This window comes from Eufriesea mexicana, unplaced genomic scaffold (genome assembly GCF_001483705.2).
Source record: "Eufriesea mexicana isolate 0111107269 unplaced genomic scaffold, ASM148370v2 scaffold1490, whole genome shotgun sequence".
Taxonomy (NCBI): domain Eukaryota; kingdom Metazoa; phylum Arthropoda; class Insecta; order Hymenoptera; family Apidae; genus Eufriesea; species Eufriesea mexicana.
The window spans coordinates 79,476-106,939 of NW_016909592.1; the positions used below are offsets into that span (position 1 = coordinate 79,476).

Here is a 27,464-nt window from a genome sequence, read left to right on the forward strand (position 1 = left end):
TCGGTCCCGTACGCGGCGCGTTTAACCTAACTTTGCTGAAACAAACGAGTGTCGGAACAAAGCGATGGTCCTGTCGCGCCCTCTATCCCGTTCACAGATTCGATGTCTGCCGGAGAAAAAAGGAACGGAGGAACAAGGCAGGCGGAAGATGCGGTCGCGATAACGACGGTGGAAATTGAATTCTCTTACCAGTCATCCTGCTGTGAAAGTGCATACGCACACAAACTTAGGCGATCCACGTCGAGAAAAGGGAGTCGAGGGTTCTGTCTCTTTTGTCTCGAAACCAGAGCACACGTAAACGTGCCTACGTTGCTCGGTTAATGGTGATACAGCCGAACAAAACGCGAAAAATAACCTATAATGGTCGAATTTTCATTTTACAGATTCGCTACTTCGATAATCTTTGAAATTTGTAATTTTAAGAGATTCGGGGATCTAATATTCCGAAATATCAAGAATAAACTTACCAAAATTTCAACAGTTGTATTCTGCATGGGTTGTCGTTGCTTCTGTCACCTCACTTCACTCCTCATGCAGCAATACCTGAAACATCGAAATGAAACAGTTCTACGTGGTAATTTATACATGCTAACCTTCCATTTTGTTTAAAAAAATATCACCGACCCTATAGTATTTAGAAAAATTTCGCCGAATTACTTTCCCGTGTACAGGTTATGTTTACCGTTCGATTTATTTGCCGCGTCGAATGGTAAAATTTAGTGAGAAATATCGAAGTGTACAGGTTATGTTTATCGTTCGATTTATTTACCATGACGAATCGGAAAATTCAGTTGGGAACGAATATCGATTTTCTCGTAGTCGATACGAAATTGAAAATTAATCACCGTTGGTCGTCTTGCGTAATTTTTCCAATGACCGAGTACGAAGAGCGTAATGAAAGGGATGGTTTAGGTTAGGTCGAGCCGTGCTCGTTGCGTAACAGTCGTATACAGTCTTGGGGACTACTTAACGCCAAGCTCTCATCCGCTAGACTGTCGAGCGATGCCCGGTGATCTAGTTAGCGAAATTGGAATTGAAAGCGTGACTGTTCGACATTACGATAATTTATCACTCGAATAAATGTTCGTTCGTGGTGTACAGCCATGTACAAGTATCAATTTACATGACGCAACGGATACGTAATCTGATATATCGTGTAACGGCGCGCACAGAATCGCGAATGGCGGTTCTCATCGGAACAGACGCCGAGGGTAACGCAGAATCGGAAATGATAAATTTCCCCCTTTTACGTGCCACAATTGTAGGTGCTTTCCTTATCGACTACCCGCGCCGAACGCTCGCCGCAGCGTCATTTTTAACTCGATCGTGCTGGCGCGCAACGACGAGTCGTTTTACTTATTCATTTCTTTATTAACCATTTCGTTACGTATCGCAGACAATGGGACAAAGGAACGAGGGCGAGGTATCGGCAAATAAATTGCGTTAAATTAGTTTCGGCGCTCGAATAAGCGACATTTATTAGCACGTACCTCGAAGTTGTCTGTCCCTCGTTTATTTCGAGCAAATTGCTGTTTTCTTCTCGCGCGCCGTGTTTGCCATATATTAATGATGCTTTAATGGAATGGGAGTGTTCGTTAACCTCTCGTGCTCGATATTTCTTTCCGTTAAGTTAGCACCACTCAGCGAGTAATTACGCGCGGACAAACTCGTCAAATAAAGCAGCTTATTGAAATTATTCGTTACGTAGGATTTAGCCTGCTTCAAATATCGATCTATCATCGGTGTCGGAATTAGAATTAATTGTGTTTACATCCTTGTTAACCTGTACCCCGTGTGACATAAATCAATCGGCGCGGAAAAGTGCACGAATATTTGTTAACGAAAGTAAATATAACAGCGAAAATATCGCGCGAATAATAATATCGCGAAAATATCACGCGAATAATAATATCGCGAAAATATCACGCGAATAATAATATCGCGAAAACTGTCGATTACGGAACGTCAGATTCGCACTGTAAGGTCCGCAGCGAAGAACACGACTGAACGAATAATCTAACGCGAAGATACGTATTGATAATTAAGTGCCCTTTTTTATCGATATTAATCGGTTAAGTGTGAATCTGTCCTGCACGCAGCGCCACGGTAAACGAAGCCCTTCGACATCATGGCGACAGTCCTGAATTTTCCGCCGTCGAAATGTGCGCGTACTATTTACTCGTATCATTAGTGCATCTTAAAGTGCGCTTTACCCGTCATCGAAGGAAACACGTAGCTCCATGTGACTGAGGAACGCATAGGAATACGAGATCGAGGAAGAGATATAAGAGATAAAGAGAAAGGTGAGTGAATTGTCGAATTAATATCGTCTTGTTGTCGTGATCGTAATGGACGACGTAATCGGATGCACGTAGAGATGGAAGATAAAAACGATTCGAAACGTTCGGGTCTTTACGTCTCAAAGGAATTAGACTGTGGGTAAGAAAAAGGAAGGAAAAAAAAAAATATCAGGCTCGGAGAGGTTAGACAGGTTCGAATGGCGTTCGTTTGGAGAGGCACGGCTTGTCTGGGGACGGTAAATGGGCGAAAAGACGGCGGGAGAACGCGTAGACACATCGCGAGAAGAAGTAGTAAGCCGTGAATAGAAGTGCACTGGTAGATTGAACAAAAGGTGAACCCACAAAGTGGGTCTAGCCGTGTAGGTCCGCGGAAGGCGGGAGGCAGCCGGCCAACTCCGTAGGTAGAGATATATCGGCGCTCGGGCGTATTCGGGCAGGCTCGTGCGTTCCCGCTGGCTGGTGGTGGCCGCGCACCTCCGCCAAGTTTCACGCTGCGTGGAACGAAACTCGTACGCGATCAGCTCGACCGAGGCAATCCGGCATCCTTACGTATGCTCGTTGCGTTCCTCGAACGATATGGTGTTTTTCTCCCCGTAATTCGTGACCCTGATCGCGAGATAGCTCCGTCGCGACAGCTAAAACCGCGTGTCGCGTGAAGAGAGCCAGGTTCGATCCCCGGACGGTTCGACCCCCTCTCGCTGTCTGTGACTGAACGAGAGCGAGCACGTCGGTTGCCGCTGGATTCTCGAAGCAGTGTACCGTAAAAAGTTCGCGGAACACGGTGAAAACGCGAGTCGTCCGTTCTCGCGCGTACGTCTACACACGGTGCTTCACGCTTCACGACGTATCGTCGCCTCTCGCTGCTGGAGAGGGAGAAAGAGAAAAAGAAGAGAAGCCTCGAAGCGTGTCTGCGCCGTTGACACTCGCCGTTCGTGCGTTCTCTCGCGCCGGGAAGCAGCTGGAAGTGACAACCCTCCGGAGAAAAGCCGTGTCCAGCACGTTCCATAGGAGCCGTGTGACTCGTACGAGCGACACTCGACGAATGACGGGAAGGAAAGGGCCCCCGATAGGGCCAGGTAACGATCCGAGCGAAGGAAAATCGGAGTCGTAGGCGGGGCCTAAGGTCGGGGACACGTGACACGGAAACTGTCACGCCGCCCTTGTCCTCCCCTCCTTCACCCCCCTCCACTCGACCGAAAAGCACCGAGCCGGCTATACGAGCGCTGCTTCTACCAACCGACAGCGTGCCGCCGAACGCTTCTGTTCGTTCCACGAGTCCTCGGCTTCTTTATTTCGTCGTGCTCCACGCACCAATTTTTTCCTACTGGATATGCACGCTCTACGATGCTTATGACGATGCTCCTGTAAGAACACTCCAACAACGCCGTCTCATTTTTCCATGCTTGCCACGTTTACAGTTTCATCAACGTCGCATCGAGATCAGTTTTAACGATTCTTAAGAAGTAACTACGCGAATGTGATGCTTCCACGTTTACCGACCGTTCCACAAATATGCTGCTCTTTTTCTACTATATTTCGTGACAAAAAAGAGAATATTTGTTGATGCCCCTGTAACAGTGCCTGAAAGTTAACCTATACGTCGTGTTTGACAGCTCGCTCGTCCAGCCGCGTGACATCAAGGACGATCATCGAGGATTATGATAATATTCGTTCCGAATTCGATCGTAGTGCGCAGCTACGAAGCATTCCGACGCACGTCGTTCTCATCGCCCGCGACCGATGTTATTCGATCGTGCTTCTCGACAGGATTACCTCGCTAGCCCCGAATGATGCTCGTCTGGGTCGCCGCTTGCCGTAACGCGTTCGTGGACATTTCGCCCGAGGCTCGAGCGAGATTCGACGCGGTCGGGTCCGCGGTTTGACGCGGGTCGCCGCGTCGCCGTGAACGTCCCCAGGATGCAGCAGGGTAGCGTGGGCGACGGGGACTCGGCCCCGAGGAATTCGCCGAAAAACGCCAACTCGAGCGACGCCGACGGCCGAGTTCGAGTTAAAGTCGAAGTGCCGGAGTCGACGGAGGTGTTCGACGTGAAACGCGAGCCCCAGGACGACTATCATGCCGTTCCACACGATTTCCACTTCGACAGAAAACCGTTCGTACCTCCGACGAAACTCGGGAATTCCGATATAGTTAGTCAGTGTCAACCGCTGCCTCAAGGTTACCCACGGCCGGTAACCGCCGGACTGTCGAATTCTTATGGATTTCCGCATTTCTACGCGCCCCAAGCGATGTTGCCGCCGTCGTTCCACGCCAGGCCATCCCCGGACCGACCAATCGCGAAGGTCGACGAGCACGACCAGGAGCAGGAACGTTACAGAGTGCACAGTGTCGCCAGTGACAGTGTTTTTTTGCACCATGAACCGCATAGATACGAGATGGGCGACTACCACGGGAAGGGGTACCCCGGCGTCCCTTACGCCGCGTTTCGGCCGTCGATGCAGCAACGCACACCGGTCTATGCCGGGCACAACAATAGCGGCTACAGGGCCGCGCAGTATCAAAACAGGAAGCGCAAATGGGGCGGCGCTACCATTCGCGGAATGCCACCGTCCATGCCTGTGAGTTTTTCCGAAAGTTTCTCATCCTCTGCGACTGGTTTAGGTTAGGTTCGCGATACCGATAATCACTTTCAGCCAAAATAGCTGAGAAAATGGGAATAATTGTGCCCCAAAAGTTCGGTTCTTAAGTTCTCATTTGATCAACTTGTGATCACTATAGGTGTCAAACTAGGTTATTTTCGTTAACTTGTTAATTAACTAGTTGCCCAACTGGTTGCAGTAGTATTTTGAGGTTAATAGAAAAGAGATTTTGTGAAAGGAATTTCTTAATACGAGGAAAAATATAATTACCTATTAGTAGGTTGTGCGTGGTTCCAAAATAAATATGGTGACAAGAAATTTGCAGCAAAATCGTGATTATATTACGACGTTTAGTTACTTTCTCAATGTTTCTCCTAGGTAGTTCTCACCCTAGGATAGGGGAAAAATTCACCATAGGGAAAAATTGTCACTTTTTCAATTTTGCACTTCTCTAAATATACTTGGCCATGAAAAATCATTGTTCGTTCATCGTTAGTTCGAATTTGATACCGTCCAATTTTTCCACCCCTTTCGGGAGATTAGAATAAAAAATAAAAAATATTTGTATTGTTACCTGATCGCGCAAATTAATCGCTACGAATAAAAACAATCATACATAGTTCGACCATAGCGGAAAGTGAAAGCGTCGGAATGCAACGCAATTGCTATTTTCATAAAACCAAATATTCCAATGCAATTTTTTACCTTGAGTTTAAAATACCATTAACCATTGAAATATCCAATCTTTTGCAAACTCGATTCACTGTTAAATAACATCAGAAAATGCCTTCTCTATCGCACATGTCAGCGCATGGTAGCTGCCTAAATCATTATCTAAATTTTATACAATTATGTAAGCGAGGTAAAACGATTTTATTTGCTTAAATTGTCTGTAATTCATTTTGACGACATTCGTTAACCACGTAATCCTAATCCACGCCGATAAAATTGGCCATTTATAGGCACTCATAGCACCCATAGCACCCTCAGCACCCACTAGTTCACTCGTGTACCTCTATCCAAGCTGACGTCACAAGGGTAGGATACATTAGTAGGATATATTAGTTTCACGTACAATGGTACCAATAAACGTGTGTACCACGTCGTTGGCAATTCTGCGACAAAAGCATTACGACGTGCGTGGCACGTCTTTCTAGCGCAAATGGTTAAAAATCAAATTTGGTGCCTATAGTAGCAAGTGTTTCGTCACCTAAAGGAAGCTCGACCACCTGATCGTGTTACCACATTTTGAATCATACCTGAACGTCAACGCCTAATAAAAAGGCAGTCTTTGCATGAGACGCGGAAGTGGCCACGATTTTACTTGCAGATAAATTTTAATCGTACAAGTTAATGATGCATCGAACGATACTTTCTTTTGCTCTCCGGGACCTGACGCAGTGTAAACAACTGCGTTCGTGCATTATGTAAGACAGGCGCATTTAATCGAACACGCGAATATCTCGCTGATATTTTACGTAGACGCGAGGATAGGCCTGGCTAACGCCCAACGTTCGCGCCTCGGGGAAACAAAGAACGACCCAAAGGCGCGAGGTTAACGCAACCAGCTAAATAGACAGAGCGATGCTGACTTGCGATTACTTATGGGAATGATCGCGCGTTATAAAGGTCGTATATTATGACTTCGTGATTTCCCGAACGCAGGGATGCAGGTTAAACTATCTTTAGGGTTCTGCCGAGATCTTCAGTGAATAGGGCAAATGGGAGTGTCAAAAGGCTCTGTTGATCTCTGGACTCGAGGAGAATTTTAATCGACAATGACATAAATAATTTCTCGGTAAAAAGCTTCGTCATATTGACCTGGGCAATTTTAGGGGGTTGGTACAAATTGTCTCTAATTAGCCTGACAGGTTTTTATATTTGGCAGTCGCAGTGATTACAATGTAAGTTGTGTATGACATGACACTTAACTGGGAATCTTAGATGAGATAAGGGCTGGAAAATGATTCTGCGAGAAACGCTCCCAGAAGTGCAGATAGAGCTGACAATGATGTGCAGACATGCTTAAAGATACTACTCTGAAGGCAGCTATTAGTTTAGATAACCTTTTATCAGCGCGAACAACTTGGTCATAACTTTCCTGATAACACAAACGAGTCTAATCTAGAAGTGGTCTATCACTCGTAGACTTTGCAATTGATACCTCTGATCCGCGACTAAAAATAATCTTTTTGAGGAAGACAAAGCACTCGACTAGACAAAGACAAACCACTTGACAAGGCCCTAAACAATGCGAATGGGGACAAAATTACACGTTCAGGGCTTCAGCATCCTACAATCCAGCTCTATCTCGACAATTAGATGCACACCGTGTTAAGAGCACATCCTATCTAACAGAAATTCTCAAGAACCTGACTTAAACCTGAACTTGGATCTAATCTATAGATGTATCGAATCTAGAAAGGTTAAATAATCTTTGAGTAATTCGAATTAACACTTGGTATAGCAAAAATTCTAGCAAACCTTTCTCATGCATCCAATTTGGGGTACCTAAAGGTAGACAACCTGGACAATCTTTGATAAATTAAACAAAATTAGGCAATTTTCTCTGATGCTCAGTCCAGCACAAACCCTGCAGTACACCAAACACCAAAATTACACGTCCTAGGGCATCAGGAGCCAAGATTCTGGACCTCAGAGCTAGATAATCCAGCCCTATTTCGACAATTAGATGCACACAGTGCTAAGAACCGATCCGATCTAACAGAAATTCTCAAGAACCTGACTTAAACCTGAACTTGGATCTAATTTCTAGGTATATCGAATCTAGAAAGGCCAAATAATCTCTGAGTAACTCGAATCAACACTTGGTATAGCAAAAATTCTAGCAAACCTTGCTCATGCATCCAATTTGGGGTACCTAAAGGTAGACAACCTGGACAATCTCTTGATAAATTAAACAAAATTGGGGAACTTTCTCTGATGCTCAGTCCAGCACAAACCCTGCAGTACACCAAACACCAAAATGACACGTCCTAGGGCATCAGGACCCAAGATTCGGGACCTCAGAGCTAGATAATCTAGCCCTATTTCGATAATTAGATGCACACAGTGTTCAAAACACGATGATGTAACTGTTTGCGTAGATTATAAGTGAAAAGACGAAGAGGAATGCGAGGTGTAACTCGGGACCAGGGAGAAATCGTCGGTCACGTCGCGTTATCGTCGCACGACCTGCGAAGACTGCCTGGGGTTCCTCGTGGTTTTAATGAAATCGAATGAAAGTTCGCGATCGCGCGGTCAAAAATTACGCCGGTCCACGGCCGAAATTACAGTGATTACACTCGGCGTGTCGGTTTGGCCCCTCGGGGGTTGGACCCCGCGCCACGGCGCGTAGCGGTCCGGGACGGCGCGGTGGGGCCCGTTGAGCGGCGATCACGAGCGGGAAACGGCCGGCGCGGAACGGTTTGCTCAACGATTATTATAATATCGGTGGATTAAAATAGATGCGCGTGCGGCGGACGCGTTTCGCCGGCGACTTCTGGTCTGGCCGCGGTCCGCCGGCCAGTCGCATTACGTATTCTATGGTTATATAATGCGTACGAACCGCGTGGTTACTTTATAAATTACGCCAACAGCCGCCCGGCTACCGAGCGCTTCGATTAATTCAAATTGCCCGCGCACCCGCCCCGCATGGATTAGTCCGCCGCGCTCCTTTTTTGCTCCCGCCTAATTGCGACCTGCGGAACGCGCGTAATTCGTGGATGGAACGTGACCGGGAAGTGGGTCGCGAACCGACGCGTCATTGGGTCAGACTGACCCAATCGCGAACGTATCCAGGAGCCCTCGGCGTTGGCCCTGGTGTCGGGTCTCAGCTTCCAGGCGCCATTTATGGGTTCCAGGGCTGTTTCGTGATACGTGGGGCCTGCATGGGACCTTGGACGTAATGGTTCGATTTGTGTACGGTTGATTCAGGTTCCCAGGGTTAGAAAGAGTGGTCTGCGATTTTGTCAGATGTATTATTTACCAGGAGGAGTGAAATGTGCCTAGTTAACCTTTTAATCGGCAGTTCGCTTGTTGAAAGCACACTCCGCGTGTTTACGGTAAATGCGAAAGGTCAACTCGCATATTACGCGATTATTAATGAATTATGTATTTAATATCAATTTCTGCAATTTGTGGCTAACATTTCCTCGGAGATGATAGTCAAAAATGGATGTTCTTCGATGAATACGGTTTAATTGAGAATTAAGTTCAGTAAATCGTATAGTCTGTAGTATGGTACAGGTATCAATGAAGTTTGAGCATGTATAGTCTTTAAAATTTCGTGACAAGTTTTACTCGTAGTCTCCAGTTGAAAGACTAACTTCAAGAATTTATCTTTCACAAGGATAGAAGTCAAAGAATGTTATGGTACTCTAAAATCAGAAACCAGGGACTTTTTGGCCAGCATCTACTAGTAAACTTACAACTAGGCCTTAGTTACAGGGTTGGCTACCCAGACACGTCTTCCAAGATAGAAGATGTATTTTCATGCATTTGAAAAGGATCAGAACTCGCAAGAATTATTTGACAGCACCTCAACGTCTTCAATAGTACAGGTATCAAAGGTTTTCATGCATTTGAAAAGGATCAGAACTCGCAAGAATTATTTGACAGCACCTCAACGTCTTCATCCACTACATCTACAAAAGTTCATGCACGGTCACTGTCATTGCAGGCCATTAACGGTAGATCATTGATCACCGATAGACCTATGACTCTCAATCTCCATTTGCATCTCGTAACCCACAACCACCTATTTCCATTGAAATTAATTGATCTCCATATTTACCACGCGATCTTTCATAGGTGCCTTTTGAGACACCAGGAAGAATTACTAGCATCGCTTGCAGGTACCAAGAATCGACCGCGAGATGTCCATTTAGGCATCAGATGATCGCGGATTCGCGCCAAATCCAGCCGAAGCGCGACTCTCGACTAGCCGGCTATCTTCCGCGCCGAAAGTGTCCGCGCTGGATGCAGTCCAGGCTCTCCCATCTGCATACCGTTTCCTCTCTCTAACGACCGTTCATCTTCCGCGCCGTGGACGCACGCACCTGTATCGAGATAACGCGGCGTAACGTATACCCGCGGCAAATAAGGGCATTGAATCGAAGCCGATCCCTTCGGCTTTCCTCGGCGGATTGCCGCGGATCGGTATATAAATTTCGTGCCGGGAAATCGCGCACCTGCGCCAGGACTCCCCCGAATCGGACCCGATCGGGCAGATTCGCCAGGCGCTGTCGCGCTAGCCTACGACTTACGTGCCCAGTGGCGCTAGTTGTCACTGCTTCTAGCGTACGCTTCCGCTCTTCTTCGCGATCCAGTTTTATTCGTTAGTCCCGAGTATTTGCAAGACGAATTGCTTTAAATGGAACCGTATCGAGTTCGAATTCGATTATTTCAATTAACATTTGATTTAAAGCCTTGTCAGAAGCATATATGTACTTACATGTTTTTGATAATTTTATTCTCTATGATTACTTGTATTTTTGGAGGAGATGCATTGTAGCAAGTTAGAGCTTGATCTTTCTAGTGTTAAGCAGGCTAGCAGTCTTTGTCATGTTGCCTGTATTTCAGGTAGCTTTATCAGAGATATTAGACTCGTTGATACCGACTTCGCGTTCAGACTGTGTTGCGAAAGCAACGGAAACATTTATTACAGGACACGATTTACATTTAGAACACACAGACAGTGATGTGGTGGTAAATAATTGGCGTGAAATTGCAGATCTAATTTTAGAATTGCCATGAGATTTGACTCGTACTATGACAGGATATAGATAGGAAACAACGAGCAACGAACAAGGGAGCAAGTGTGATAGAAGATAAGGGAGGAGAGTGAAGAATCAGATGAAGTATAATGGATAGTGTTGCCTGTATTTCAGGTAGCTTTATCAGAGAGATATTAGACTCGTTGATACCGACTTCGCGTTCAGACTGTGTTGCGAAAGCAACGGAAACGTTTATTACAGGACACGATTTACATTTAGAACACACAGACAGTGATGTGGTGGTAAATAATTGGCGTGAAATTGCAGATCTAATTTTAGAATTGCTATGAGATTTGACTCGTACTATGACAGGATATAGATAGGAAACAACGAGCAACGAACAAGGGAGCAAGTGTGATAGAAGATAAGGGAGGAGAGTGAAGAATCAGATGAAGTATAATGGATTTTAAATTTTCTCTGGATAGAAACAAGTGTCTCAGAAGAGGAGTAGAAGAATTCACACTGAAATTAGGGGGTATGGACAATTTTATGACACGCTACAGTGTTGTGAAGTGCTTTTGGGTTTCCTGTTAATCCATACTAATCCATATTATTCTTCCCTATATTCCTTTTCTGACCTAGCATCTCCTTTTAAGCGAGTCCAATATTTAGGAAACAAGATATTACTGTCCTCAATAATTTCTCCTTGTTTTATTCCTGGGTACTCTTCCCGATGCAAGTCCAAAAGTGGGATAATATTATCTCGAATAACAATTTTCCTCGTTTGTTGCCTTGCTTCAATTTCTATTTATAAATCCAAAATGAAGTACCTTTTTATTCTGTACACTGTCAATAGTGTTCATAACAAATGAGACGTAAGTAAGGAGATATTATCCCTGTTAATAATGATTCGTGCGTAGTTCCTTTGTTGACACGCTAGGGGGAGTAGCCATCAGAGTTCAGCGTCAAATATGCTACCGATAGAAGGATGGAAGATAAAGTGACCATTTACGAGTCCCTCTAAATGAAATATAGTTAAATCGATTACGTGCAATATTTTACCTTCGCTATTTGCGAATGGATCTGTTCCTCAGCTATGTTATACGCTCGATAAACACGGCCCACGAGTAATCTGATTTGATGTTCATTACTTGGCGCGAGTACCTCTAAATACTCTGGAACTGGTTCTTGCATTTGTTTGTTGGCTTTCGAAGCATTCGAGTGCGGAAGAGCATGCTGGTAGTTGCAGTTAATTAGTAAAAGTATGTAAAGAGTAGAGTGTATTACAAGAATTGCAACAGTGATACTAGGTAGCTGGGATTATCGCGATGTTGGGAAAAGTGTCGAACATCGTGTACCATCCAATGCAGGGGGATGAAATATCTTCAAAAAGAACTTGTTTCTGCTGAAGGAGAAAAGAAAAATAAATTATCGGGGAAAGAAATTTGTTTATCGAGAATTTTATAATTTCGATATATTTTCCGAGAATAATTTACTTAGTTATTTACCATATTTAATTACAGGTAACTCTCCTATAACATGGTAGATAGGTTCCTAGAAAATACCGTGTTGTAGGAGAGTTGTCGCAATTTATGAATCGTGTTATAGTGAAACCGTGTTGTAGGAGGTTTGCTGCAATTTATGAATCGTGTTATAGTGAAACCGTGTTATAGGATGCCGTGTAGCACGAGGGCTGCCAGTATTTATTTATTTATTGCAGTGATGTTAATAATATTACACGTTATATTATATTTATTAATATCATTTGTGTCAGTGATGCTCTATAAGGAAATTTGGGTGAATTAAAAATTAATTTTTCTAAAATTGCAAACTCGGTCTGATAATTTTATTTTCGCTATTTATTTAGATGTAAATACTTGCAATGCAAAATAAATGAAAACTTCGTTTCGAATAGATTCAAACCACTTATATAGTAACTATAGTATATTTATGACATACATTACGTCATAATTAACGATATTAGCAGTAAATTAATATTAATTAAAAATGCTTCTTATTATATTATTTGTATTATGCCCTGGTTATTGCTATAATAATTATTTATTATCGTAATTATCTTACTATAAAAATTTCTATTTCTCGTTCGTAATGGAAATTCCACGTTTATTTTCGAAATTTGGTTGTTAAGCTATATATTTCACGATGGAAGTAAGGAAGAAAAATGCTAGAAACCGGTCCTTCATCTAATTTCTACATTTCATATGCGATAGTGTGTACACGTGTCGGCCTGTTTGCATTTTCCGCGAGGTTTGCTGAAAATTCGCGACTAATTAGCAAACGCAGCTAATTTGTTCAGCAACTACAGCGGCGGCCACGTCACGTACACAGCGTGGTTAATATTCAATCTTTTTTATCGGGAGTGTTTGCTGTCGGGAGACATAATATTATACCATGCATAAAATCATTAGACAAGACGCTAATAATCGCATCGTGAGTCATCGATAACGTAAACGTACACACGTTCCCGATGAATTAAAAATCCTGCTCGTGCGTAAACTCGTTTCACGTGCAACGTCATTCGTTTTATATTCAACGTCATTCATTTTACATTCCGGTTTATGGGGAAACGAAACATTTTTTCCATTATTCAGATACGATTACTCGAAACGTGGAAACGACGAAATATAAATCTTGCAAATATAATTACGCTCCTGGAATTTTTCGACAAATTTTTTAAATATCTTTACCTGAAGATTACCTAATCACGTATCTTTTCTTTAAATTAAATTTTTGGTTCGAGCACATTTTTAATATCGAATCTACGCTTTCAGTAGGTACTTCCTTAATAAAGGATTTTGGTTTCGAGTATTTTTGTAAAAGAGTATTTTGGCTTCCAGTATTTTTATAATAGCGTTTCTTCGTTCTAGATATTTTAATAGCAGAGTACTTTGAGTATCCTGTAAAGGTATAGTGGAATACATAGGCTAAAGTATTATTTCAGGCACTATTCTAACACGGTTATTATAGTTACTTCCATAACATAAATTTCTTCCAAAACGTAACTATGTAAATTTAGAAATCACGTGATATGCAAATTGCTATATTTTCCAAATAAAATTTTATTTTATCTCAAGTCACTACTGTATTTCACCATTGCACTTTACGACACTACTAAGTAATTCATCAGTGACAATAATTACATCGCAATTATTGGATCCCAATTTTTGGACTAGTGATAAAATAAATTATGATTCGCACATTTATTTTCTAAATTTACGGAATTTTTAAAATAAAATTCTGCACCTAGAGAATTAACACTAGGGACCCAGAATCGCGTTTCACGGTTACATTTGTAAGCTCCGATTATGATATACCTATTCGACGAAAGATCACGGCACAGTCGAAAATTTCGGAATTTGGTTAGTTGGAAAGCTAACATGGAAAGCAGCATGTTTCTTCGCGTACATCCGTGCATAGGTTTACTCGAACGTTGAAACGGGGAGCCGGTGCAATAACTTGTCAGTCGGCGCGCACCGAAAAGGTTAAAGGCTGCCGGAGATGAGTTATACAGTCAATTGGAATCGATCACGAGTCGCGAGGCATTACCGTTGTTCCCTATCGATCCCGTTACGGGGCACCGGGACGCCCACTTAATAATTTCGTTACGGCCAGGGTAACCCGTGTTACATTCAATCGCAACTATTGTGCCGTCAGTACGGAGGATTACGGAAGTAACTAGCGCCACACACCTGGAACTAGCTGCTCGCGGCCACGACAGTCCGTTTTCACCTCGCAGACCCGTGCGATTTCCATAATCATATACGTCTAATTATGCGACTAACTGTAAAACATTGTGCAGCGCCGCTGAATCGAACTCGCCTACTTGATATGCGTAATTAAACCATCCATTTCCCGTCTCAGGCCCGAGTAACTTATGTGTAACTCGAACGGTTGCGTCATGTAAATCGCGATAATTATCGATACACATAGGCCGTTACGTAGGTCAGTTAATAAATATCTCCTCCCATCCGCCATCTTTTTACGAGAGCGGGAGTGAACAGATAAGCAGAGACGAGAAGATAGCCAGGAAGCACAGGCACAAGTGAGAGATGTACCCCGCTAGCTCGGAGTTAGCTTGACTCCACCTTTCGTGCCTCGCAAGATTGTCAATTAGACCTAATCCAAACCCGACCTAGCCTCAGCCTGCCTATCACAATGCATCGCGCATCCTTCAAACAAGATCGCATTCATACCTAGATTATTCCTCAGAATGAGCTGGTTAAATATTTCCTTTGAACGCGATACAATGAAGTATGTACTTTATAAATAATATCCTGTTGTACATTTTGAGTATATAGTATATACTTATAATAAATTTTCCAATATCTTGCATTTTAAAAAGAATTCTTCCATTTTATCGGTGATTCGATCAATTTTTGGTGGTTTAACGTCAGCAGAGTACCTTCATTGTACTCTGCTGCGTGACTGGTCTGCTTAAAGGCAAGACCATATGATACCAAGATGGCGCCGAAGCGATCGGCCACGCGTTTCTTCCGCGTGAGACAGTGTCGATTCGCAAATAACAACGTCGACGGGGAGAAACGAGGAAAGAATTGCGTAGGCCCGCGAGGACAGGCCAGGGCCCGGAGGGATTCCGCTCGCCAGATGCGTTTTACAAGCCGTGGGCCCGGACGGACCGCGTTTTTCTACCTGGCCCGTCCAATTGGCCACAACAGATGGCGCTGCGTGATGCGCTCGATTCGTCTCGTCTCGTATCCACGCGAAAACAAGCTCGTGCAACGCGCTTTCGGCGAGCTTTAATTGAGTGGACGGGAGAAAAAGTCGGGTTTTTTCTGGTCACGCGGCTTCGAGGGAGCGAGGAAAATGAAGAGGTGGGTTTTTGAATGGGCAAGAGGATATGGAGCCGCGTGGAAACGGTGTTCGTGGACTTAAGCTGGTGGAAAAATTTAATTTGCGCACGGCGAAGGGGAAGTCGATTCGCTGCAACCGTGAAAAAGTCTGCGACGTAATTTTTAACATGGCGTCCGCGTGATATAGCGCGCTGCGTTGCTGACAATTAACTTTTTCCGTTCGAGTGGCCCCTTCCAGCGACGCTGTTGGACGGTTCTTATAAAAGTCGGGGCCCCTGCTACGCCTACCGTGTAGAAGGTTTCTTGTCTTCAGAAAATCGTTGGCGGTAACGTCGCGACGCAACTTCATCCAGTACAAAAGAATAACACCCGCTGTCCTGCGTCAAACTAACCTCTGCTGTCTTATTGCATTCCGTCTAATTTTAGCGTGTCAAACGAGTTCTTTGCGACGAAGCTTAAGTTAATGGAAACACGGTGGCGTAGGTGTAGCTGTGGGAATGCAAAGATGTAACCACATTTTAAAACGTTCGCATAATTCATATAAATATCGTAGAATAAAATATCGAACAGGCGTGAGTCTATTCGAATTAAAGAAAGTTACTATATAGTTACATTTAGAACGCATCTAATTAACACTAGGTTTACGGACGCTATCTGTATACCAATTTCTACGGACACCTGTCAAATTTACAGGTAAAGGAAACCACGAGTCTTTTCTTTTTTAACGATTAGTTTAATTTAAAAACAATTGCAATATTAACAGTCTTAATATAACTTAACTAAATCTGTTACCATCGTATAATTGCGGAGCAACCCATTCGTTAAATTGACGGAATTCGTAAATCTAGTGTTAATTATATATTGATTTCGTAGAAAATATTTGCCCTTTGCACTCGATGATTTTTTGGCTGCAGAAGAGTAGGAATTTAAAGATTTTCTGCTATAAATCTAAAAATGTAATAATTAACACGTAGAATTATTCGATTTCGATACTTCTCACACCGTTACGTTATCTTAAATTTGAAATATTAATTAATTCTGATATTCGACAATTTATCAAATGGCGACTGAAGGCATCTCTCGAGTGCAAAGGGTTAATATATAATATAAAATTGATGTTATACAATCTAACAATACCGAACAATATGACTGCACCGAGATATCGAAATAAAAATTATGGGACTAATTGTTGAAGCGACAGTAGAGACACCTAGCGGACTAGGGATCAACGAGAACCTAACCTCAATTGGTAGTAACAAATTTTCTTGCCTAAACTACAGTGTCTCCCTCTTAATTTGGACACTTGGATCCACGAGAGTTCCATAAATGGAATACTAAATAAAACTGCCAATGTTTTGACAAACTAAATAAAATAATAAATGGAATACTAAACAATAAAACTGGCAATGGGTTTTTATAGTATCATAATTAAGTAAAGAACTTACAATTAAGTTCTATATTGGGTTCCAAAATTACGTAGATATGGGTTTATATATAGCAACGAGAACCTAACCTCAATTGGTAGTAACAAATTTTCTTGCCTAAACTACAGTGTCTCCCTCTTAATTTGGACACTTGGATCGACGAGAGTTCCATATATGGAAATGAAACTGACAATGGGTTTTTGTATTGTCATAATTAAGCAAAGAACTTACAATTAAGTTCTAAATTCAGTTCCGAAATTACGTAGTTGTGGGTTTATATATAGTGTCACAGAGATGAACTGGAATGCGTGGATCTGGACACAAGTAACGGGTTTGTATGAACGAGTTGATGCATCGAGGATGAACGAAGAACTAGTCAACGATGTTTGGATACAGTTAGACAAGCGTCTAATGCGTTGTGTGTGATAGATGATGATAGAGGTTAGGTAGACGCTGTTCTCGAAGATGGATAGGAAAGGACTGATTCTTTGGTCCTGGGATATCGTACAAGTTTGATATTGTCGTTTGTTACCTGCGGGGAATTTTAAAGAGCCGGTTAGTTGAGTAGGACACAGCAAATGACACGAGATTTATAGACTAATATGTACTCGTAACGATGTGGGAATCACGTCACAATGGCGGAGGATATTTCGAAAAGTAAAACTAAAACGATGAATCGTGTTCCCTCTATCTGGATCCGTTGATCAGTTACTATTGGATCGAAAGGAACGCTAACGAGGTGTCTGACATCGATTAAGAATTTATGGAACAAAACGCAGATGCACAGTAATACCATTCATGATCGCGCGATATTATGTATTATGCGTCTACTTCGTACCACACGCCAGTGAATGAATTTCGAAATCGATAACGAATGGTTCGCATTATAATCAAACTTAATAATCACTGTATTATCACACTTTAACCTCACTTTGCAATATTCACACGAACGATATACGCAATAGTCGATTCGTTTCATTTCGTAATTATTTATATCGTCAAAATCTTGATTAAAGATTAAATTTTAAATCTAGTTTCGGAAATTTCGAATAAAATATTTGGCAGTCGAACCGTTTCTCTTCGTTGTTATTTATTTTTGTTGACATAACCTCTTCGCGACGTACTAACGGATCGCATGAATCCATGGTAATTATTTCTGCACCAAAATCCTGTTTAAAAATACAATTCTTACTCCAGCTTTGCAAAATTCATATTATATAATTCGAATAAAATATTTGATAGTCGAATCATTTCTCCTGATAATCATTTATTTTTGTGTACATAACCTCTTCGTGACATGGTAACGAATTACATAAATCCATGGTAATTATTTCTCACTATAATTCTGTTTAAAAATTCAATTTTTGCTCCAGCTTTGCAAAATTTGTGTTATATAATTGGAATAAAATATTTAATAGTCGAATTATTTCTCCTGATAATTATTTATCTTTATGAACATAACCTCTTCGTGACACGATAACGAATTACACGTATCCACGATAATTTCGTGCTTGTGTGGAATGATTCATTGATTTGTTGATTATTTATTGCACGAAAATCTTGGTTAAAAATGAAATTTTGTCTGAAGTTTTAAAAAATTCGTATAAAATGTATAACAATGCGAGTATTTATTTTGGTGGAGATAACCTGATCGCGACATACTAACGAACTACATATACCACGGTAATTTCGCGCTTGTAGCGGTCGATTCGCAGGCGGGCCGTGATTCTGAGGTAAAAAACGATGGCGGGGCTGTCCAAGTCCGAGTAGCATTGTACCGGCCTCTGACAGAGGCTGCACGCTTTTCATCGTTAACAAGCATGCTAGACAGCGTTTGTTCGCCGGCACTCCGCAGGGAGCGCGCTAGAACTTTTCTGGCGTGACGATCGCCGGAAGAATCCGGAATTGCGAACCGCCTCGGCTTTTCTGGATCGTAAAGCGATTTAAGTGCGCGCTGCGAGCTTGCCGAGTGTGCATGCAAGCGGATGAGACCACGAAAAACGACGCACCGCGTGACTTTTCGTTTCTCCATGTAAATCGTCCCTGCTGGAACACTCTTCCTGGCGTAACTCGCCTCGAGTGTCTGAATAGAGGCGGTTTATTTATGGTTTTTCTTCCTCTACGTATTCACTGGGTCAGAAGTATCGCAGCGTTTTCAGGTTATAAACATTTCCGTGGCATCGGTGCATACCTCGCGTGTCCCATGTTATTTTTATAGGTTATGTTTCGTTTACGAATACTGGTTGACAAGAGATCACATGTTTCCAGTTCTACTTTTATAGGTTATGTTTCGTTTACGAATATTGGTTGACAAGAGATCACAGGTTTCCAGTTTTACTTTTATAGGTTATGTTTCGTTTACAAGATTCACAGATTTTCAGTTTCATTTTCGTTTAGGGATAGTAAATTCTGTAATATTTTGTTAATTACCGTAAATAGACTATTGCTTCGTAAAATTTAATTTACTAGTGTAAGTGTTGAATATCTAACTAATTTCGACATTTATTTTAAAAAATGGCTGCTTTATTGCTTGGCTACTAAAATAAACTCCCCTCGAGGTGATTTATTTTTCACTATACAAGACTATGATTTACCTGTAATCCACATATTTATCTCTCCATGTATCAACTATTTTCAGCTACAAAATGTCTGACAGTAACTACTTAGTTCCATCTTTCTTTAACCACTTAATCTTCATCCAAAATGTCCAATGATATTACCAACAATTCCAAACATGTTTTAAAAATTTTTACAAATAAGAAACTTAATACAACTGCTGTTAAGACAGTTTTCAAACTAACATTTCAACATTCATCGAATCTTTTGAATCCTTGTGTCTTGGGTCTTGGATGTTTGTGATCCAAATTGCATTCGTCGTTTTATCTCAACATAGTCATTCATCTCATTCATAGTCAAGAATCTACTTGCAATTTGAAATGATACATAATTCTATTTTCCCAATTTATAACGTATCCATGTCAACAAACTGTCAGCAAATTACGTTAAAAAACGAAGGACTATATATACATATATATATATATATATATATACTATACAGGGTGTCCCAGAAACGATAGTACAATTATAAAAGGGGTAATTGTACATGCAAAAACGAATTGGAAAAAGTACTTAAAAACGTTACTCATTTCTATTATCCCAATTTACAACGTATCTGTGTCAATATACCATTACCAAATTATCAAATTACAATTAAAAGAACAAAGAATTATGCATCTACGTATGTACAATACACATATTGTACATAAAATTTAGAGAAAATGGAGAGCTTAATCCCGCAAGGGATTAAACGTCTGGTCTCGCACATTTGCAGACACAGGATGGAAGGTATTATCGAAAAGTGATCTCGATCGCGAACAATTAAAACGCCAATCCAGTTAATTACTCATTTCACGGCGTTAATGCAAACATTATCGCGAAATCAGCAACCCTCGAGCATACAGGTATTTACGGCGTTTCCATTGCGGATCGGTGAGTTAACGACAAGCGGGCCGCGACAAAAAGCGTGCATGGCGTTATTACCGCGAAACGGGGGATCCCCGTGACGCGGCGCGCAGCGGCCGGTTCCCTGCGCAGGATGCCCCCCCGATACGCGCGCAATCGCGTGGCTCTACGTGTCACTTTGTAACGCATGAATAATTAATGGCCAGCGTTTATTCCCCGTCCCGCTTTTTCATTTTCCTCTTTCATTCCCGGCGAATGAGATCGCCTCTCCGCGTTTCCGTTCTGGGGAAAAAAGCACGCGACACGGCTGATCGCGTCCTCGTAATCGCCATAATTTCGTCCTACGTGGATGTTGCTGCGGGTTATTTAACGTTGTCACTTTCCGTCTCCATTATGTCAGTTTTCCTAATCAGATGATGCACCTTCCTACCTGGTATGCTTCAAATTTCCTGCCTCTTTTCGTATCGCCAATAAAAGCATCTAAAGCTCTAATTGCAAAAATATTTATACCTTACTGTAGGCAATTATATGTATAAAATTGGTATATACGAGCTTCCGTAATTGGAGTGAGGAGAGCGATGTGTATATATAAGCCGTTCACTGCACAAATCGGTTAACCCCTTGCACTATTTTTACGAGTCTGACTCGTGATGAAAATTTTGGCCAAACTTGAATATCACGAGTCTGACTCGTGATCGACACATTGGGCCAATCGTGGATATCACGAGTCTAACTCGTGATCGACGCATCGGGCCAAACGTGGATATCACGAGTCTCACTCGTCGTGAACTATTCAGGCTAAACATGAATATCTCGTGTCTGACTCGTGATGAAAATTCTACGCCAAACTTGAATATCACGAGTCAGGCTCGTTGCTTCATTTCATGCTAAACGTGGATATCACGAGTCTGACTCGTGATCGACACTTCGGGTCAAACTCGAACATCACGAGTCTCACTCGTCGTCGACTATTCAGGCTAAACACGAATATCTCGAGCCTGACTCGTGGTCTTAATCTCGGGCCAAGTATGAATAACTCGAATGGACTCGCGACTGTCTCGTACGGTGTCTTTTATAACACCAAATAATTTTCCGAGGAATATTTTATTTCGCAATTTCACCGTTCGCGACAGGATATCAAAGAATATCCGCGAAGTTCAATGTACCCGTTATATCGGAATTACACGCAGGATTCTTCAGCTTGCCGCAATCTGCGTTTGAGAACCTGTTTTGGAAGAAATTTTCAAAAGTCGCTTAAGCAGTTGGAGCTTGTTTCATTATATTATGGATACGAGAAGCTTATTATGTATTTAAAATCGGAACTGCGAACGCTACAAGTAGGTTATTATGTTGCATGTTGCACACGGGCAAAATGGAACAAGTAACAACAAACAGCTACCCATCTGCAATTTATTTGAATATAGAAAGTAAGCAGAAGAAACGTGGAAGCCGGTTGGTCGTGAAGCACGTATAAAAGATAAAAGGATTGGATCGGAAAGGACTAAACGACCCAACCTAGGCTACTTCATCGTACGAACGGTATACGTACTTACTTACACGCGCGCGCACGTGTATCCGGAAGATTCGCTCCGGATAATCGAAACGCAACCGAGAGGCAGGATACCCGGCTAGGTGAAGGGGGCTGGTTACGTACTGCAGGTTCAGTGAAAGTACCAAAGTGTACCGTTCTCCTAATTACACGGACTTTTGTCGAGGCACAGGCACATCTGTCGTAAACGTCCGCTACAAGATAACGGCTATCCGACTTGCAGGGTGCAATAAAAGCCAGGCCTGGGCATTAATCCTATCTAAAATTGCATCCTACGACGGAGAAGGTAACTCATCCCGTCTTGGCAGGAATTTATTTGGTAAAACGATACAGGAGGTCGGTATTACTCCTCTTCCTCCAAGACCAGCGCCACCCTTTCTGCAAACAACCGGCACGGTAAGTGGAGCTAATGAAAAAAACGGCGCGATTCTTGAGGAAGACTGACCGTCTCTCGAAGGGAAATCATCCGTTACACGGCTCGAGCAGCAATTCAGTGTGTGGCGGTCGAAAAGGGGGCAAACAACAGCCCCCACGTCGTTATTAAAGGACGCCACTGTCGGCTGTGGACAGCCGCACGACAGGGCGCGTGCGCGGCCAAACCGCAGCCCCCAAGCCACACGCTAATTATTTATTCGTCATTGTGCCTTCCTTTTTTCACCTGGCCTGACGATTCCCTTCCTCCCTGTCACCACCTTCCATTCCCTTCGCCTTCCTCTGTTCTCCAGGGACCAGTTGCCTACTGGCTCTTCCGGTCTTCCTCTCGAACAGATTACCTGCCAAATGTCTTCTAAGGCTCTGGAGGGACGTCATAGAGACATGTCATGCTTGTGATCGATTGAGAATTTTCCTTGGAAACCTATTGATCGAAATAGAACATCTTTCGTGTGATACTGATGCATAGTAGGTTGGGAGTATGGAGATCTAGGAGTATCTCGCACAGTTGGGTTTTTCGTATATACTATTGACAGAGTTTAGGCATTTTAGAACTACTCTGAAACGATAATACGATAGATTGCGATTGTTGGACTGGTTTGTGAGTCTTCATAGTGTACTGCAGCCTGTAGGATAAAATTATTTTCTCATTGGTAGAGTTGGAAACGGTGATGACATAAATACCGTAGCAAAATTTTGACATTTCAAACTGTTCTTCAGGGACCAGTTGCCTACTGGCTCTTCCGGTCTTCCTCTCGAACAGATTACCTGCCAAATGTCTTCTAAGGCTCTGGAGGGACTTCATGGAGACATGTCATGCTTGTGATCGATTGAGAATTTTCCTTGGAAACCTATTGATCGAAATAGAACATCTTTCGTGTGACACTGATGCATAGTAGGTTGGGAGTATGGAGATCTAGGAGTATCTCGCACAGTTGGGTTTTTCGTATATACTATTGACAGAGTTTAGGCATTTTAGAACTACTCTGAAACGATAATACGATAGATTGCGATTGTTGGACTGGTTTGTGAGTCTTCATAGTGTACTGCAGCTTGTAGGATAAGATTATTTTCTCATTGGTAGAGTTGGAAACGGTGGTGACATAAATACTGTAATAAATTTTGCCATTTTAAACTGGGGTAGGCATAGCACAAGGTAGACATTGGCTTTTAGTGAGGATATATTGGATTATATAAATCATATAAGGGTTACAATTGCTATGATAAGATGAATCCTTGACTTCTGAATGCTCGACTGACAGCAAGGATTAATTTATATGAATAAACTATGAGGCTACATTAGTAGCGTTAACATTGGGAACGACGAGTTATCTCTTATTGCAGTAGTGACAAAAAAGTCTGTGCTCCAACGACGAACGTAAATGCTGATCAATGATTCAGTGATCAATGACTCACCGATCCTCCGATTTTCCGGCTTCGATCGGTTCAACGGTTCTGATTTACCTTGTCGTTCTCGATGGAAACTTGTAATGGTAATACACGTGTTCCGAGATCTACGGTGATGAAGTATCATGGCTGACTGCGCGTAATTGCAAGTAAAAAAAGGGAATAAATAGGAATGAAAAGGATAATGCGGTTTCATGCAAATGCGACACGTCGTTAAGCTGGAAATGATGCCGAGCTAACCGGATGGATTGTTTTCTTCGATTCATCGGCATATCGGCCGCCTTGAAGCCGTTCCTTCGGAAGGAAAGGCTCGCATAATTACATCTCAATATCTTCGAATTAAATTTCAGAATCCTCCGTGGTATCCTTCCGCGAGCCATTATTCGCGGCAATTACCATTAATTTATCTGTGGCAAATAGTAATTAAGTTTTTGTTCCCGAGCTCGCGTCGAAGCAACGTCGATACACCCGTGCGCGGCATCATTTTCCCATATATCCTTCTCAATTATCCTTTTTCTCCTCGCCTCTACTCGCCATGCGAGACGTCTCCGCCATGGCCGGGCGAGACCTCGCGGAAATTCCGTGAGGACCCGCGCGCATTCCTCGCGAGATCGATCGACACGCACGAATATTTTCACACAACACGCCAGAATCCTCCGTGACTGTCTATCGTGACCGGCATTCACGTACACCACGACGTCGCGGGGGAACACGCGAACGCGTGTCTCGATCCTGCGTGCCGATTTTGCTAACCGCGTTTAAATCCTCCTCTTCAGGGACGAGTGCTTGTCTATGGGTGACAGGTTGCGTTTTCAAAGCGAGCTATGAGTTTCCCGCTTTTTCACAGCTGACGTCGGTACCCATTTCTTATCTTCTATGGAATTCTTCAACCTTTACACCGCCAATTTTCATCGTAATTTCCTTCCAACTATTATTTTTGTTTATGTATTTTACATAAATTTTGTAATTTAAATTCCCCTAAAAACCGAATTATTTCATAAAAATCGGAATGAAATATAAGTTTAGCATAATTGGCAATAACGTGAATACGTAAAGTTGATATAAAAATATGCTTTGATTCGAATTCGTGGCATATGCAGCGAAAGTGTTAATAAATATATCGTTAATTGAAAATAATTATTGGGAAAAACTTCCCATGGTGTAAGTGTTGAGAAATAATGTTCTTTCACGACTGTTATATATAAAATTCCGTATAAAAGAATCTCAGTTATCGAAATTTGGAAAAAATCTCCAATAGCATAAATTTTGTTTGAAATTTCAAATTTTGTAACTTAAGTTCCCTTAAAAACCGAATTATTTTATAAAAATCGGACAAAAATATAGGTTTAGCATAATTGCCAATAACGTGAGTGCGTAAAGTTGAAATAAAAATATGCTTTGATTCGAATTTGTGTCACATGCAGAGAAGGTATTAATAAATATATCGTTAATTAAAAATAATTATTAGGGAAAGCTTTCCATAGTGTAGACATCGCAAAACAATGTTCTTTCACGACTGTTATATATAAAATTCCGTATAAAAGAATTTCAATTATCGAAATTTGGAAAAAATCTCCAATACCATAAATTTTGTAACTTAAGTTCCCTTAAAAACCGAATTATTTTATAAAAATCGTACCAAAATATACGCTAATATGTTAGCATGATTGCCAATAACATGAGTACGTAACGTTGAAATAAAAATATGCTTTGATTCGAATTTGTGTCACATGCAATAAAGGTATTAATAAATATATCCTTAATTAAAAATAATAATTGGGGAAAGCTTTCTTTGGGTGTAAGTGTCGTGAATAAATGTTCTTCCACGACTGTTGCATACAAAATTCCGTATAAAAGATTCTCAACCATCGAAACTCGTAAGAAATCAGCAACAGCATGAACTCCGGGTTTTTAGAATGCTATAGACCGATCGTAGAAACTTATCGAGTGCAGGAAAAACGAGTTTCCCTGTGAGGTGTGAAGGAGAAAAATTTGACGTCGGTTATTAAATCTAGGAATTTCCAATTTATTCCATAAAGAATAGATTCTCCTATAAGTATGTCGATAACAAATCTCATACATATGTATCATCCTCCACGCTCGTTATCCCTCACGTAAACTATGATTTTCTATTTTTGGAAAGTACCTCGATCTATCAGTCCGAATAGTTAAAGGTTAACGAGCAGACACTTGCATTAAGCACTTATCTGCTCGCCTCGAAGATACCAGATTAAGTGGTATCAACACAGTGGTATGTAGCAAAAACACACATCTTATTGATCAATGTCATAGGCTAGAAATAAAAACGTCGATTGGAGCGAGCTGTTTCATAGTTGGAAATCGTTCACCAAACGTTCTTATTCGTCCACGTCCTTTCTCTTTGCAGGCTTAATTCCACGTACAGTTAATATTGTAAAAGGCACGAAGGAACGTGTCCTTTCCGGAAACGTTTCTGCGATATACGTTAGAATGCTGTCGGGTCGACCTCTTTTCGCAGTGACACGGCTCCTCCAACCATAACTGCAAAAATAATTATACCATAGGGACCCTAGCTAGTCCCTATCGAACGATCTTAAAATTCGTGAAAGAATTTCAAGAAATTCTTACCGACAGAGCAAAACCACTATGGTACCGCCATCTTGTTTCTCGTATCATACAATTTCCATGCAACAGATCAAGCTTAAATTTCGATACTTTGTCTAAAAGACCGAAATATCGTGTTATGCTAGCGTCAAAAAAGGATTGGTTTCCGTATGTTATTATTTTAAGCAGCGAAATTAAATAGACTTCGTACTCAGGTATCACAAGTATGAAAAATGCAACAGGCCTGAGTCACTTCACACACGATGTTTGTCTCGATACACGCTAGTCACGTTAATAATGCATTTTTTTTTATACATTCCCCTTTTTTTCGCGTGTTTTGTGACGAGAAATAAGGAAGAAACGTCCGTGTAAGAAGGTTAGGTTCGTGTTAATGTAAGCGCGTAAACATTCCTACAGATGGCGCGACAGTCGCCTGAAAATCGGATGCAATCGTTGCGATATTGAACTATTAGTGATACCGGATGATGACTCACGAATTTAGCTGAAATATAGAGTAGATTAGATAGATAAAGCTTTATAGTTTTCCTATTGGATTACAAGGGTTCCGTCTCTTCTTAACCATTTCACTACGGAAGACGTATATATACGTCCTCACAAATTTATCCATATATACGAAAGACTTAAATACACGCTCCTTACATTTTTCTTACTTGTACACTTTTGCTATTTTACCAATTGATTCCACCTGAAATATAACGTAGCAAATGAATATCGGAAATTGTTTCAATATTCAATATTCAATATTGTGGTGTCAATTGTCAAATATCGCGCCGTCTGTATTGATGATTCTCTTTAAGAATGTATCGCAGTCAAAGGGTTAACCTCCATATATATTGCTTATTTTATAGAGAATATATAACTACTATAACAACAATACTATATTAACGATATAACAGCCTATGATAATATACAACCATAATAATAACTTAACCTAACCTATAACAATAACTTAACCTAACCTATAGCTAAAATATATATATATATATAATCGAATAGAAAATAGTAATCGAGATATAAAAGATAAAATAACTTGAAACGTTTGAAAAATGGAAAAATAAAACGAAAAGCGAGAATATTATTCTATTATTCCCTAGCAAATATAATTGTTATAAATATATATATATATATATATATAAAAA

General features: G+C 41.6%; 1 protein-coding gene across 1 annotated transcript in view; it reads left to right on the forward strand.

The window, feature by feature from the left end:
• Positions 1-4,217: 4,217 nt before the first annotated feature.
• LOC108548241 (uncharacterized) overlaps positions 4,218-27,464 on the forward strand; it is a 70,542-nt gene continuing 47,295 nt past the window's right edge. Inside the window, 1 exon segment of the mRNA XM_017901086.1 lies at positions 4,218-4,877. Within this exon segment, the coding sequence (XP_017756575.1) occupies positions 4,218-4,877 (660 nt within the window).